Genomic DNA, 16,435 nt, shown 5'->3' on the forward strand with positions numbered 1-16,435 from the left:
GAAACTTAAAAAGTTAACTATTGCAAAGAAGGTTTCTGGTAAGGAGTTGACCATCGCTCACATCAAGTGATCTGCGAGGTCCGTACATGAATATTGACTCGCATATTAACTATCAAGTTCATTCATAGTTTTCCTTTAGACGATTGCATATTTCCGCAGTTTCAGATTGAACTTCTGTTCACCTTTGACCTACACAAAAACAAACGATAGGATTCGTTTACTCTCACATTTGAAGCTAAATACCAACTTAATTCAAGCATAAATGTTTAGTCATTATAGCCTATTTCCAAGGTTTTAGGACTTTGACATCTGCCGACTTCAAATGATCTTTGACATTCACTAATTTCAATTGGTTCCAGCCAAGCTTTGTTATTTCAGTTAGTTTCTCATTAGCTCAATAGGGTTAATTATATCTGGGAGTTATACATTACACAATACACCATTCATTATAGAGATGAAAGTAGGTTTTCATTCAGAATGGATTGCTGTTATTGTCCTATTCCTACATATTGCTCGAGTGTTAATGCTATTCTCTTCAGGGATGATCACGTTGCCTAGCAACAGACACGGGCATCTACTCCTAAGTGTGTTTCGTTTCCTGATATAAATCCATAATAATGCAAAACAAAGCAGACAGTCATAGCAAAATCATTTTAGCCAATCAGTTCTAACGGACACAAATGGCGCACATCATTCCTTACATTTGTTCTGGCTAGAGTTCTACACAAGTACATATATTGACTGCTGCGCTATTGACTTACTTCTTAAGATTTTGGTAGCCCTTCCACAGGTAAGTAAAATACGTCATACTTCTAATGGGAATTATCAGTCATGCAGGATTGTTGCTTTAGAACAGTTTGGCCGGCTTAGCCCTGCACCGCTAAACAAAACACTTTTGTTTTAAACTCATTTGACTTCACGTGGGGGAAAGGCAAATCTTCCATTATTTTACATCATTAATGATGGCATCGAAAATGAGTCAGTTTTCTCTTTTGTTCTTAAATTAGAGCAATAGTTAATAGTCTAAGAGCGGTTTAATGTTATCTCTGGAAAGCCCAGAGAGTTTGTATAAAGAGATCAACGATGTTAACACGTTAACAAAAATTCGCCAGTTTTAACCCGATGTCACAATGAGTGAACTATACCAACTAAATATAGCGGGGATTTATATGGCAGAACATTGTCCAAGTTGCCTAGGTATTGTAGTACGTTAGATTGGATTGCCTCAAAAGGAAGCATGCATTTTTCACAGTTTGTAAATCAAGCTAAATTCTCAGTTTCACGTATTTTCACATGTTCTAGGAACGCGTGATAACAGGTATATAGTAGTTTATACTTTCCTCGTGAGCTTATTTTTGTTTGTTGTATGCTTGCACCTGTGATCACAGGATATTTTGTAAGGAAATGCATGTGCAAACATCTGTATATATATATATATATATATATATATATATATTTATATATATATATATATATATATATATATATATATATATACATATATATATATATATATGTACAAAAAAAAATATATATATATTTAATAGTAGTTATATCTAACATTTCTACTTTTACTTTCACATGCTTGTTATCTTTCACTTTAAAAGTTGTCGTCAAGTGTTCTGTTTATGTTTTGTTAAAAGTAAGCAATTTCGTTTCGTTGTAAGCCCTCACAAAATGTTTAAATGTGTATGTGAGCTATTACAAAGTAAACGAGGAAAGAAACTTCAACTTCAACTTCAATACTTGTTTGATTAGTAAATTCTTGTTCAATTTCAGAAACGTGATACTTATAAAGATACGGTAACACTTCATGGATAAAGTGTTTTACTTCATTCCTTCATGAAATTTCCGATAAACCTCTCAAGTTACTCATCTTGTATTGAACTGTACATGAGAGCAAAATCTTTCCGTTAAAATTCGTTCACATGTGTGTATTCGAATTAGAAAGACAAAATGAATTGTACAAAGATAGTGGTTTTAAAAAGCAGCCGATTCACACAGAGATTACAGTAACTACTTGTAAATCTCAAGTTTCAAGATCGTGCTGACAAATCTGATAAATCGGTATCATGTGCTATTCAGTTTACAGTAAGAACTGAAGATATTTGTAATTCCAATAAATCCCAAACAACTGGATTTGTTGGAATTACACATATTCTCAGTTCTTACTGTAATCCTAATAGCACATGCTACCGAATTATAGCATGATCCAGTTTTTACTGTGGTACAAAACTGTAAGATTTACAGTAGTAACTGTGTTCTCTATGTGTATCGGGTGCAAGGGCGTAGGAACCGGGGGGGGGGGGGGCTGGGGGGCGCCAGCCCCCCCAGTGAAAAATGTGGAGGGGCGGAAGTATCATTCCGCCCCCCGGTTCGCAAGTCAGAAAACCCCTTTTTCATTTCCAAATGAGCAAAAAATCTCATTTGGAGCACCAAATTGCATCTAAGGCCAGGTGAAAATACAAAATTAAGTTTACAAAATGGAGTGGGTGTTGAAGTGTGCTATATTGCACCAAATTGAATCTGAGGCCACCTGGAAATGCAAAAAAAATCCCCCTCCCCTTAGACCCCTCCCCCAGGCCGTCAGTCTTCAGCCCCCCCACTCAAAAGTACCTTCCTACGCCACTGATCGGGTGTATAATGTCGTTCATTAGGCTAAGCTTGGATGGGAACTGTAGTGTTTTAGTCATCGTTTGTTTCAACTTGAAAGAATTTGTTATACGGCATGATGGTTTATGATTAATATCTAGAGTGACGTATGGAAGTATGGATGGATCGATGGATCGATGAATGGATGGTTGGATATGAAAGTAAAATGTGAGAGAAATTTAACTAACTGTGTTTTTAAATCACAGGTTGGAAATGATAAAACATGAATACAGTTGTTGATATGCTTTCTTTTGTTTGACCAGGCGGAAGCATACCAGAGAATGGACATTTACCTACTTCTTCCATTGGCAATATTTATTCTTCCATTGGTTGCTGTTGGTTGTACCGGAGGTAGAGTACACTTTGCAGTAACTCTTTTAGATCGATCACACGATAATGCTTACATTTCTCCTTGTAAGCGTAAAAGTTCTTCTCTGCTCCCCGCTCCCCAAGTTTAGTTCGCTTTCGAAAATCAACTCCAATAGACTTCCAGAAAACAAAAATATCGTACGGAAGTGCTGATGGTATACTGAAGTACATCTAGAGGTACTCGAGTTAAGCATTGTTTGGGTTATTAATTATACTTTATGAAACAACGGACGAGCAAAACTTACCTTAGTTTTTAAATTATAATCTTTTCATTTAGCCTTAAAGAAGCATAACAAACTGTTCATGTGCATATCTTGTAAACCGGAGCAGATGTAGACACGGTTTTAGCGATTAACGTTTCCTTCTTTGTTGGAAACAGCATACCGAAACTACAACTATGCCTATAGTCAGCCTTGAAACTTGTACATTTCATTTTTCCAGACAAAGATATTCCCTGGGAATATACTTGATTTACATATAACATACCATCATAACATAAGAATAATTTTGATCTCTTCTTTTTGTCTCAGAATCGGTAAAACTAACACTACTTGCTTTGAACTATACTTATGATAGTAGTACCACTAAAATGTCATACCAGTGCTACGTCAGTGATCCAGATAGTGTCACCATGACGTCATCTAGAACTGTTTGGACAAGAGATGCTGCCAGTCAGAATCCACCTCCTCCTGGGGCAAGATATTATAATGGTAGTAATTATAATTGGCCACGATTTATAGTGAAATGGAATAACGGCCGGAAAAATCATAAAACTTTTGGAGTATTTGATTGTACTGCTAAGATCAACGGTAAAGATGATACTACAGTTTCACATATTCGAATGAGGTCAGATGGTACGTATAATAATCACAAAGGTGATTGCTTTAGTATATGTAATTCATGGAAGAGATGCTACTCGATATGATTACAGCCAGCTGTATGCTGCATTTAAAATGTATATATATATATATATATATATGTATATATATATATATATATATATATATATATATATATATATATATATGTATTTCAGGCGCGTATCCAGGGGGCGTTGGGGGCGCGCCCCACGGGTAAGAAAAAGAGGAGAGAAAAAAAAGAGAATTAAAAAGGAAAAAAACGGGAAAAAGAGGAGGAGGAGGAGGAGGAGGAGGAGGAGGAGGAGGAGGAGGAGGAGGAGGAGAGGAAGGAAGGGAAAAGAAAAAAAAGAAAGAAAGAGAGAAAAAGGAGAAATGGGGGGCGTAAAAGAAAAACGCCAAGACACCTGGAAGAGAAGGAGAAACAGTGACATCATTACAGCGCTGATCCCTATTATATACACAGGGTAGCCAGTGACTGATCAAGGATTTCGGAAGGGGCGTGCGCCTCACCCTACCCCTAACATCGTCAACTCTATTTTTGGCGTTTACATTTTATCCTCTCTCAATAATGTATATGTACATATACATGCTATATATGGTCTATCAAAACGCATTTCGGGAAGGGGGACTGCCCTCACCCCCCCCCCCCCTTGAGCATATTTTTTTTTTTTGATATCGTTATTAATTTCAAAATAAAAATTGCTTAGATGCAACTTACAAGGCCGGGGAAGTGTCATTTCCAGCGATCTGGGAGGTATTCTCGGGCAAAATCTGCTTGTACGCTTCGCGCCAACAAATGGTCCTGGGTAGTGCCATTTCCAGCGATCTGGGAGGTATTTTCGGCCAAAAATTCGCTCCAACATATGGTGGCACCACGCTTAGATAGTTTGCCAACAGGCTTCGCCCCTCACTTGGCAAACTCCTCGCTACGCGCCTGCTCGAATTTTTAAATCAAACAGCAGATATCACCTTATATCAATGAGCATGAAAATGGTGTTCCAAGAGGAACAGCCTCAAAACTGTCTAAGTGTGAAGTCATGGGCGTAGGAGCCCAATTTGATTTAGGGCTGTTATGACTTGCCCGATAAAAATAACCACAAATTTTTGCGCGCTCCGCGCGCGTTCAATATTTTTATGTCAATATCATATAAGCCAGCATCGGTTATTTACGTCGTATGACCTTACGATCCGTCAAAGTTGCGCAGTATACTGCGGGATGCTAATGTAAACAACGAAATGTCTTATGTAGATGGGGAAAACCTTGAAAAGTGGGGCTGACAGGTATTGTGAGCCGCGACGTACAGTCACCTACACAAGCAATGATCCACAGGACATGCGATGAGGTCGAACATGATTTGAGACTGGTGACAATCTCAAAAATAGTTATGGATAAAAAAAAACTATTGGGAAATACTTGGTTCTCAGGCAAAAGTGTACATCTGGTCAGTCATTTTAGCCTGAGAAGTGCCATTTCCGGTGATCTAGGGGGTTTCAAAACCAGAATTTTTCTTGTACGCTGCGCGCCAACCGGTGGTGGCGCTCCGCTTAGTAATTGGCGCCCCCCGGGTCAGAAAATCCTGGGTACGCCTCTGTATATATGTATACATATATATATATATATATATATATATATACACACACACACATATATATATATATATATATATATATGTATATATATATATATATGTATATATATATATATATATATATATATAAACAAGCTTTGGTTCTGTTTCAAATAAATTGCCCTGGGGAACTAATGTCAGCATGTTTCTTCTTACTCATTTTCCCCCTTATAGCTGACATCTTTCCAGCCAATGACTTATTATCCCAGACATTCAGTATCAATGATTCCGAGGTCAGCATCAATATGATGAGTCCAACTGGTCGGAATGTTTCTACGTTTATGTGGATGAAGGACAATGTACCGATATCATCAACAGACGGTTTATCTAACTACACCATCATGAGACCTTTACAACTTGACGATGCAGGAGTGTTTGAATGTTACATTGATGGCGAGAGGAGCCAAGCCAAGCAAGCTTTGAATTTGCTTATTGTGCGAGGTAAGCTGATGATTTCTTCAAAACAACGTACTAAATGGTAGTGTACTGTATTGATGTGGTATTTAAAGGCACATCATAATTCTTTTAGACACATGGTACTGCCTGCTTTGAAAAACAAACTTACCGTGAGCTGTTTTTTGCACACGTCGTAATTATTTCCACATTGTTATATTTTTATGCTATACTGTTAATCCGAAATAAAACTTGCTATTTTATATTTTAACAATATGTGCACATGTTTTAAACCAATGAGATCAGTTATTACAACTATATAATACAGCCTGTCCGGCCACTCGTTGGGGTCCTCCTGCCTGTACTGGTGTTTGCAACAGTTGCTACAATGGAGGAATCTGTGATGAAAACACCGGAGAATGTGTTTGTCCTCCTGGCTTTAAGGGGGATGAATGTAAAACAGGTATTTTGATCTTTGAATGTTTGGAAACCGAAGATAACGAAGTAAATATGTCGCTACTTACATTAAGAGCGCCTCATGTGAATGTAAGATGCATTTATTCGCTAATTAAAGTAATATACAACTTCTTCTTTGATAGTATAAATAAATGGCAATTGATTTCAACATTTCTGAAACACAATTTCAAATATATGTACTAAAATATAAAAAAGGTGTGGTACTATTTGATAGTTCCCCTTCTGGTCGATTGTTGCCGACGACTGTTAATTGGAAATAACCATTTTAAAATTCAGGCAGAATGTTGATCGAGAGATGGTCACATCAGACAAACGCTCAGCCGGTTGGCAGAGGAATTATGCCAATAAATGCTTATAGGCTTCAAATGGCACTGGGTCTTTCAAAAGCAGTTAACGATGGTCATGTTGAAGCAGAAGTAAGAGCTACGTTGAAATCAAGTTCTATAAATAAGATAAATAGGGGAAATCACATTGGTATTTTCCTTCTATAGGAACATAGTGAACTATGACACATGTAAAAGACCATTTCTTCCTACGACAGAATGTGGTTACAACCGTTTTGGAGATGATTGCGAATTCCGATGTTCAGTTTCAAACGAAGCTAAAAAGTGCAGTGGATACCTTTTCTGTCTTCGGCATCCATTTGGCTGCAGATGTGTAACTGGCTATAACGGAATAGCGTGCAACAGAGGTATAAGCCAGTTTACTGTAATTACATATGTTTGAGCAATTTCTTAACGATTGACATCAATATATATCTAACAAAATCCTAGCCTTTATAGAACAATTTCTATGCTATTTTACGGCGCACTTAACATGTTGGGTTGAATAATTATGGAAACCTTTTCAGACTCCATAGGTGTGTTCCTATAAACAGAAACAATTAAAACTTTTATTCAAATGTAATAATGTGTACGTATACGCTTTTTCCATCATCAAATTCAGTGCCATCACGGTAACCTGGATGAACATCGAATCCAAACTGGTTCAATAAGAGTAGTATAAATTACTCGCGTTTGAATAACAGTGCTACCTGATGTGAGCAAATATACCGGCCCTTCTTATATATCATTTAAGGATATACGTGTATCACACTCACATATTTCTTTCACATTTGAAAAAAAAGGATGCGAGCCAGGAACGTATGGCGCCAGCTGCTTACAAACCTGTCATTGTAACACAAGCCAATGCAATCCGTTTACTGGAGAATGTGATGCTGGATGTTCGTCTGGTTGGAATGGGAGTAATTGTCAAGGTCAGTTTTATTCAAAGGTTTATTTGATGCACAAGTGTTTAATCTCCTCCCCCACATGCCGGACAATTGAAACATTTTATGAAATTGAAAAATGAAATTTTATGCCAGTTGATCACAGTATTATGTACATGACATGTTAATGTTGTGATGCATCTATCGAAGAATTTGACTTCGATCTTTCTCCTGGGTGGACACCGAGCAAATGTCGAGATCTATCATCGGTTACAAGGTTTAAACGTTTCACAGTCTGTTCCCTCGCAATCTATCCTTATCAAAGCAATTTGAAAGATAATCATTACATCTTTTTTCTCGGTATGAATAGAAAAAAGAAACATTTTGCAATGTTAACACTTTATAATTGTACTTACGAACACAATTTAAATAGCCAAAAGCTTGTATTGCTATGGTTCTTCATCACCAACGTTCCTTTGTTAAACGGCTTTATATCTTATTTCGCTCAATGTTAATTGTATATAATCTCAATTTCTAATTTCTTCTTTATTTATGCTTTATTCATTGCTTTTGGTTATTTTACCTTCTCTCCCGCAGAATGTGATGGGAATTTCTATGGCTCAGATTGCTCTCAGAAGTGTCATTGTGATAAAGAGAGGTGTAACCGAGAGTCTGGATTATGTCAGACGGGTGGATGTCTTCCCCAGTGGGTGGATCTGTTTCCTCCATTTAGTTGTCAAACAGGTACTCTGTATTCTCGGCCTTTTGGTATTTCTTTGTAGAATCAAGCAGCTTCAATGGCGCAATCCTATCTTGCTGATTTTTAAATTCACTGTTAAGTGAACCATTAAATGAAGTACAAAATGTAATAGTGAAATTGCTGAATCAAATCGAATAGAATCCTTACAACATAAAGAAACCCACAAGAATATAAAGGAAATGTCTATAGTTCGAATTGCTCTCAAGAGGTTCATTGTGATCAAGATAAGTGTAACAGAGAGTCTGGATTATGTCAAGCTGGTGGATTGTTATGCTCTATGAGTTGCCCTATTTGAATCTGCTAGATAATGACCGAAGCCTCTTTTCTACTAACATAAGAACCGAAAGTTTTGAGCAACCTTTCAGCAGCTATGAGAGAACTTTGACGGCTTGAATGTTGTTCAACAGTCTAATCTCATACGCAACTTCTAAAATGGTTGCAATCATTTGCAGCATGTCTTCCTTTACGAGCTCGATATAAAAAAAATGACCACAATGTTGAAGTGTGTTCAAGTGAAACTACAAGTGATGGTCGACCTCATTATTGACTGGATTCTTTCCACATAGGTCTGATAGACATCACATACGCAAAGCAGAATCCAGGAACACCAGGAAGGGTCACTTGTGTCGTACAGGAAGGTCCCGGGGGAAATATAGACGGCCTCGATTTGCTTGTATCACGCGACCAACGTGATCTTATTCTGGACGGGATCGTGAGTGAAGGTTCATTTAGGGAAGGTTCGACAAAAATTCATACCTTCATTGTAAGTAATGTCAGAGAAGGAGACAAGCTCTACTGTCAGCTGAGAAAGAACAACGAAACATTAGCGATGCTACATGTTACAGTGGAAGTGTACAGTAAGTTGACATACAGAGCCTTATGAAAAGACACGTTTTAACGTACACACACCATTCTGACTTCACATCACTTGTTGTGTTACGGACAATATGTGATATCATAGATCTGTCGAAAGAGGGACTGCGTTTTTGAAAACATTTTAAGGAAATGAGAACAGAGAGAAATTCATTTAAAATCAGAAGGGCTAAATTTGAATTCGTATTAATTCAAACTTACGTCAATTATAGGAGGAAAAGTAAACTATCATTGTAATTCCAACTATTGGTTGTTGTTATTTTTTGTAGTATACTGTCACTTCTTTCAAAACACCACGTAACTTTCCCTTTCATGTTCCCTTTGAAGCTACTATTCCTACCGCTACAACTCGAGTCGTGCTGCTAGAACAAGGTATATCAGTTGAACTTTTATGTTTACAACTTTCATGACATCTATCTAGTTGCACGTATCGATACTTTGTTTTGTCAACCGATAGTATAAAGTCATGTATTAATTCAAACTTACGTCAATTATAGGAGGAAAAGTAAACTATCATTGTCGATTCATAGTAATTCCAACTATTGGTTGTTGTTATTTTTTGTAGTATAGTGTCACTTCTTTCAAAACACCACGTAACTTTCCCTTTCATCTTCCCTTTGAAGCTACTATTCCTACCGCTACAACTCGAGTCGTGCTGCTAGAACAAGGTATATTATTTGAACTTTTATGTTTACAACTTTTATGATATCTATCTAGTTGCACGTATCGATACTTTGTTTTGTCAACCGATAGTATAAAGTCATGTAGCTAAGTATAACATTTTACTTTCTAATATGTGTTTCATCTTTTCCTAGGACACAACCAGTTCATGAAAGGTCTTCCAGTTTATGGAGCTGTTGCTGTCCTATTGGTAGTTGTCTTTATAACTGGCTGTGTAATAATTAAGTAAGTATATATACATATATATATATATATATATATATATATATATATATATATATATATATATATATATATATATATATACATATATATATATATATATATATATATATATATATATATATATAGTAAATAAATAAAGAATAAAACACCAGTTAAATTCCACTCCACGACCGGTTTCGTCCTTTTGGTACTCATCAGGCGAAGGTAGGATTCGAACCCCGGATCTTTTGTCACGAAGCGAAGTCCGTATCACTCGACCACAGTGATTCTACTATGTATTACTTCGGTCAAGACTAGTAAAGAAAATTGTAATCATAATAAAGTTTGACAAAGTACTGAGGTGCTACCAGTTAAATAACATATGAAACATTTGCAATAGTTATTGTTGTGTGATAATTAAGTAACTTAATTTTGTAAGTTTTTGCTGTTCCAGGAAAAGAGCTCGTATCAGATCGACTGCCGGAAGATGTGACCTAGATACTAGTCGGGTGAGGAATAGTAAGTAAGCAAGGCCAAAAGAATAATACTCCAAGCTCCGCTACGTTAAATTTGCGAATATACTTAGTTGGTATGAATATTTGACGGATATAAATCGGTTTGTTCTTCAGATATATGAAGTACTCTGTTACATTTGTCATTATACGTTCAGGAATGGTTATTACATGTAGTGCCTCGCCAAATTAAATGTACTCAGTTATACCCACATTCATCTGATAACGAATCATACTATAAAATGTGGATTGCTTCTCTAACATGTTATAAGAAAGGAAGACATCTAAATGTATCTAGACCGAAGTATAATTAAGCAGACCATCTATGAGTATTTGGGAATCTCCGGAAACCTACTAGGGAATTGTAACGACGACCGTCGTAGACAATTCTACAGTCAAGAGAGAGGGATAGAGAGGGGGGGGTGTAGAGAGGTGGGTTGGGTGGAGAGAGGTGGGTGGAGATGGGTGGAGAGAGGGAGAGAGAGATGTAGCAGCTATGAACAGATTTAAATAGAGAACATACATATAATGTTGCATTGTTTCAATCATTTGTAGGTGAAACGATTGCAGGTTATAGTAGTAACCGGACAGATGCAGTACAATTGTACTACAATTATACACCGAGGACTGTCGATGAAGAGTCTTGCTATGAAATCCCATCTGGTGCTGTTTGTTCGTATTCTAACGGGACATATGAGGCTTATACGTACTCCAATGTCTCTGATAAGTATATTTAAGTGGATAGCACCCCCCCCCTCAAAAAAAAAACCCAAATCAATTTTTTTTCATATATCTGACAGAAACGAAAGCCAAGGCTAGTTTAGTTGAGGTGGAACACTCCAGGGTTTACGTTGTACTCGTAGGCATTCAAATGAAATTGAATGAAAGGGTTTCATCTAATTATAGTCTTACTTCAATGCATAGTTTAAAGATGTACATAGTTGATATAAAGAGAAAGACCATAGGCTAATTATGTAGATTAGAATTTTTAACTGGTAAAAAAACTACAGTTTTCGCTGTTTACTCATGAACGATACTTTGACCTCGCTAGTAAATTCCTCTTTTTTGGTAAAGAAATGAAAAACAAATAAAATGATTAGGGAAATACCTCCGCCAATTTTGTAAATGCGATTGGTCATATTAATAGCATATTATCAACCTAAGCAAGTACGTATTGTGTCGTAATTATGATACAAAATATATGTAAGGATTGAACCAGAATGACTTATTTAAGTGTTTTTGTTGCTTACTCAATTTGTGGTATTCATTTATTTTCTCTGTAAACAAGTGTTTCACACCAACTTATTAATAATTACACATCAACATATGATCTTATCAAATGTTTGATTCAAACATGTTATAATGAGTGAGTTCGAAATGACTTATTCGCCCGAATAATATTTGAACCTAGTACTAAATAGATGCAACGGCTATGTACAGGCAATATCCAAAAATAAAAGCATATATAATGTTTTTACATGACGTACTTTATTGTTGTGATTTACTTAATGTTTAAGATAACATAAACATTTATTTCAAGCTCTTATCAAGAAGTTTTAGTTAGGTCCGTACGAATGTTATATTTTCTCTATCAATGTAATAAAGAGATTTCCATAAGAGATCTAATTATTTGTAAATAAATAGCTGAATGAAATAACTGTATCGTATTTACTTCTTTATATATATATTTTTTGACAATGTACATGGAATGTTTTCATTCTCCTGACGGAATTTTTCAATATTGCCAACTTGGGCTAATACAGAAAACGAAAATACAAGAATGTTTGGCAAATAATCTGCAACGTAAGCGAGGAACGTTTGTCCTTGAGACAAGACAAAGCAAGACAGAGAAACCCAATTCTTCGTCAAAGTGTATGCTAGTGCGCAAAGATCAATTCTCTTTCTAAGAATTATTACGTAAGCTATACGTTACATGATTGTGTTTCTTCGCTTATATTGGTAGCCTTGTAGCACGGTGCACTATAGCTTTATCTGCAATTAATTTTGTAAGTAGGATGTATCCCTATATAGAAAAGGACCGAAGACACGGCAGTCCTAGTTTTAAGCTCATAATTTCACAGTTGAATATGCTAATTACGAGCTTCGATTACGTAAGCAGAGCGTGTATGAAGTAATATGAGTGGGCGAGGACCACATAGAAACAGCTGAGTATAGAATTGTGAGAAGTTGAAAAGATCGTAGAAAAGTTAATCGGCAATTAAAACCCATTACTCTTAAAGGCCTACTTGGATGAAAACGTTCCCTTGCTTTGTGGTGATTTTACAAGTGAATGAGATTATACTTTCTCATTGTTGAAATGAATGTGATATATCTTAAGTATTTATATATATATATATATATATATTTATATATATATATATATGTAATATATATATGTAATATATATATATATATATATATATAATATATATATAACCTTAGATCATACCTTAGGTTGACATTTACATTGACTTACACACTAAATTCAATCGATTTTTTCTAACCCTTACCCTGAACCGACCCTAAGCAAACCTTATAAATGAACGTTTTAGAGAACGGAGAACATTATAAAGCTTTTTTCGAGAATAAAAAAGTTTCTAAAAATGGTAGTAAAAGCATTAGGTCGACACTGAAATGTCGACCTAAGGTACACTTTTTTACCATAAACTGTCGACCTAAAGTATGATCTAGACTTATATACAAACATATATATATATATATATATATATATATATATATATATATATATATATATATATATATATATATATATATATATATATACATATATATATATACAAAGTATTAGGTATGTTCGTTAGGTGCGACACAAGATGCAATGGGCCAATAATGCGGACAAATGTAATTGGATGTCATCTAAGATGCTTTATTGTTATATGAATGAGTTTGTTATGATTGAGTTTAGAACTTATTGTATAATGTGTTAACATTGGGGCCTGTAATGAAATGCCGACCTCGTCAACATTTTAGCCTTAAAGAAGCATTCCAGGATTGAGCATACTGTAAGAGTGTATATCTTGAAAACCGGATTTTTTAACAGAAACTCTACCAGCATGAAACTGTTCCAGTTTTACTTGGTTTATAACATCTTAAGACTAAATTCTGACTAAAGTCATCTGTTCATAGAACTGAACATACCGTGTCAAACCAGTTTCGTGCGCTCGGTATGCACCTTGTTAACAAAACTCAGTCAAGGTACCAAGTTATACTGAAAAGAAGGTTACAATCGGTGATACCAATGAAGGGTCAATTAATCGATTAATTATTAATTGAAATTATCTTTTCAATTTTTCGTCTCCCAGAAACTGTTAATGCTAGTACAGTGGAAATGTTTTCCTGGCATGGCAATACTTGCACACTAGTAACAAGTTATGAAGTAAATTGACAATTTCATTCATTCGTTTGTTTTTATTTTGCTCTTTATTTCTGCTGTTCTTTTTCACAGCTATGTATTAAATGAGTAGCTAAAGATGTTTCGATTTTGCATTCAACGCATGTGCTATTTTGCTTTCAGAATGGAACGAAAATAAACTGATCGAGCGCTTTTCATTGATAGTTTCACATAATAGTCAAAGTTCTTAGGTGTGATGGCAGCATTTCAGTTCTATATACTTATAGAAACTCCATTTAAGTTGACTGTAAACGGACCACAAAGGTTACAGGGGCATTTACATTATTTTTGAATGTTAACTTAAGTGCAGTACTATTCATTGGCACAAGCCTTTAAAGTGTAAGTAACATTTAGAAATATGAAAACCACGGACATGCATACAAAGTCGAACACACAGGAAGATATATGGACATACGGATGAATGGAACAGTTGGGACGAAACGGTGTTCATTTTTTTAGTTTAAGCTAATGAAAGTTATTCGTACAGTTCTTTTTCTCTAGTCATTACCCTCTATTTTTAACTCGAAATGCACGACTTTAAACCATATTTCTAGTGGTTTATAATGATTCCTTCCCACGTTTTATATAAGCAAATTAAAAAGTTAACTATTGCAAAGAAGGTTTCTGGTACGTGTTGACCATTGCACACATCAAGTGATCTGCGAGGTCCGTACATGCATATTGACTCGCATAATAACTATCAAGTTCATTCATAGTTTTCCTTTAGACGTTTGCATATTTCCGCAGTTTCCGATTGAACTTCTGTTAACCTTTGACCTACACAAAAACAAACGATAGGATTCGTTTACTCTCACATTTGGAGCTAAATACCAACTTAATTCAAGCATAAATGTTTAGTCATTATAGCCTATTTCCAAGGTTTTAGGACTTTGACATCTGCCGACTTCAAATGATCTTTGACATTCACTAATTTCAATAGGTTTCAGCCAAGCTTTGTTATTTCAGTTAGTTTATCATTAGCTCAATAGGATTAATTATATCTGGGAGTTATACATTACACTCAACAACAAACAAATCATTACTTTAGTCCTAATCCGTTACCAAGAAAGACCACATTTAGGCTACATTTCCCGCAGGGCCCTCTGGTCAATGGTCTTTGAAATTAGTATTGCTGGTTTCAGAGGGCCATAACTTCTGAACCACTCCGGCTGTAGAGCTAAACATTTCTGTGAATTATTTTGCAACATGCTGTTGTCAAGAAGTTTCAGCGAAATCTAAGTGGGTCACATGGGGATGTTTCTGAAGAATTGATCATTTAGCATGGAATAACCATGTTGGTTGATATAATGGATACATACATAATGTGTTAATTTAAATTAGTTTAAGGTGTCAAAGGTCAAACTTGGCATATTGCTGTAACTCTGTAAACTTGGTACATTTGTTGGTCGATAGTGGGTATAGATAGTGGTCTGCTTTTGTCCAAGCCTTATATACTCATTATTTAACTGAATATGTTTCTTTGCCTATTTAACAGCCACAGCCTTGCTGTCCATCCCTGCACATCTACAGGAGAGTGTAGATGTCTTGATGAAGAACCAGTGTCCAGAGCATGTACAGTTACCGTTAACTGCTGTCATTGTGTGCGATATGGGAGTGGAGAGCGAATCATTTCAGCTTTATGTGGAGAAAGAAGTGGTGGGAGAGTGGTCTTTGATTTGGATGGCATTCATGGGCCTCTTCGCTGTACATTACATTTTTGATCCTTCAGTATCCCCCAAAATGTAACAAAACACTGACGTTTGTACAAAAAATGTATTTGTAAGATGGAGGACTCTGTGAAAACACCAGATGTAGTGCTCAAACTTTGGTCTCAAGTGGCATAGGAAGCATGTCACGTTTTAGCATCGAAACGTCAAACCATCGTCACTTAAAGGGGAACTAAAGGCAAAAAAAACCTATATAGATAGAGAAACTGCTTGTTACAGTCGGGTTAGTCAAAGATGCACATAATTGACAAAGATCAAGTTGGGAGAATGTGTTTTTGTTTCCATATTAATTCGTATCAATCAACAAACATTAGACTGGAACCCGTAAAACTAGAGTTTTCTAATAGTCTGAACTGTGATCACTAGAAGAATAAAGGTTTACATCTATGGAAAATCAGTTTTATTGTTGCTTTCACAATTTTATTTTGTTTTTATCCAGAAATCCAGAACTTCAAGTTACCATTTGAATAATCATACTTTATCTATGTACAAATGTTACAGTTTTAAACTTGTGGGACATACAGTAAAAATTAGAACTAGGAAACTAAATTCAGTGATTAACAAATAGAAAATGAATCATAAAACATTTTAATTGAACGCTTTGTTAATTGTTAACAAATGAAAGGAGCTTTTAAATTGTATCTATATTCTATAAAACTTCACTGTGTACTTGGTACAGT

At 35.7% G+C, this 16,435-nt stretch overlaps 1 protein-coding gene across 3 annotated transcripts; it reads left to right on the forward strand.

The window, feature by feature from the left end:
* Nucleotides 1-63: 63 nt before the first annotated feature.
* On the forward strand, nt 64-16,175 carry LOC139974663 (uncharacterized). Of its 3 annotated transcripts, XM_071981925.1 has the most exons (14): nt 74-790; nt 2,916-3,003; nt 3,552-3,875; nt 5,684-5,950; nt 6,231-6,365; nt 6,921-7,070; nt 7,506-7,634; nt 8,184-8,330; nt 8,913-9,203; nt 9,547-9,591; nt 9,843-9,887; nt 10,035-10,125; nt 10,559-10,623; nt 11,172-12,948. In XM_071981925.1, the coding sequence occupies exons 2-14, from the start codon at nt 2,934-2,936 to the stop codon at nt 11,351-11,353; spliced, it is 1,941 nt and encodes a 646-aa protein (XP_071838026.1). In that variant the 5' UTR covers nt 74-790; nt 2,916-2,933; the 3' UTR covers nt 11,354-12,948. The 3 variants fall into 3 exon arrangements, with proteins under 3 accessions (XP_071838016.1, XP_071838036.1, XP_071838026.1); XM_071981915.1 differs by lacking the exon at nt 9,843-9,887 and having other exon boundaries at nt 64-790; nt 10,559-10,613; nt 11,172-12,950; XM_071981935.1 differs by lacking the exons at nt 10,559-10,623; nt 11,172-12,948 and adding an exon at nt 15,524-16,175 and having other exon boundaries at nt 65-790.
* Nucleotides 16,176-16,435: the final 260 nt, after the last annotated feature.

This window comes from Apostichopus japonicus, chromosome 2, assembly GCF_037975245.1.
Source record: "Apostichopus japonicus isolate 1M-3 chromosome 2, ASM3797524v1, whole genome shotgun sequence".
Classification (NCBI taxonomy): domain Eukaryota; kingdom Metazoa; phylum Echinodermata; class Holothuroidea; order Aspidochirotida; family Stichopodidae; genus Apostichopus; species Apostichopus japonicus.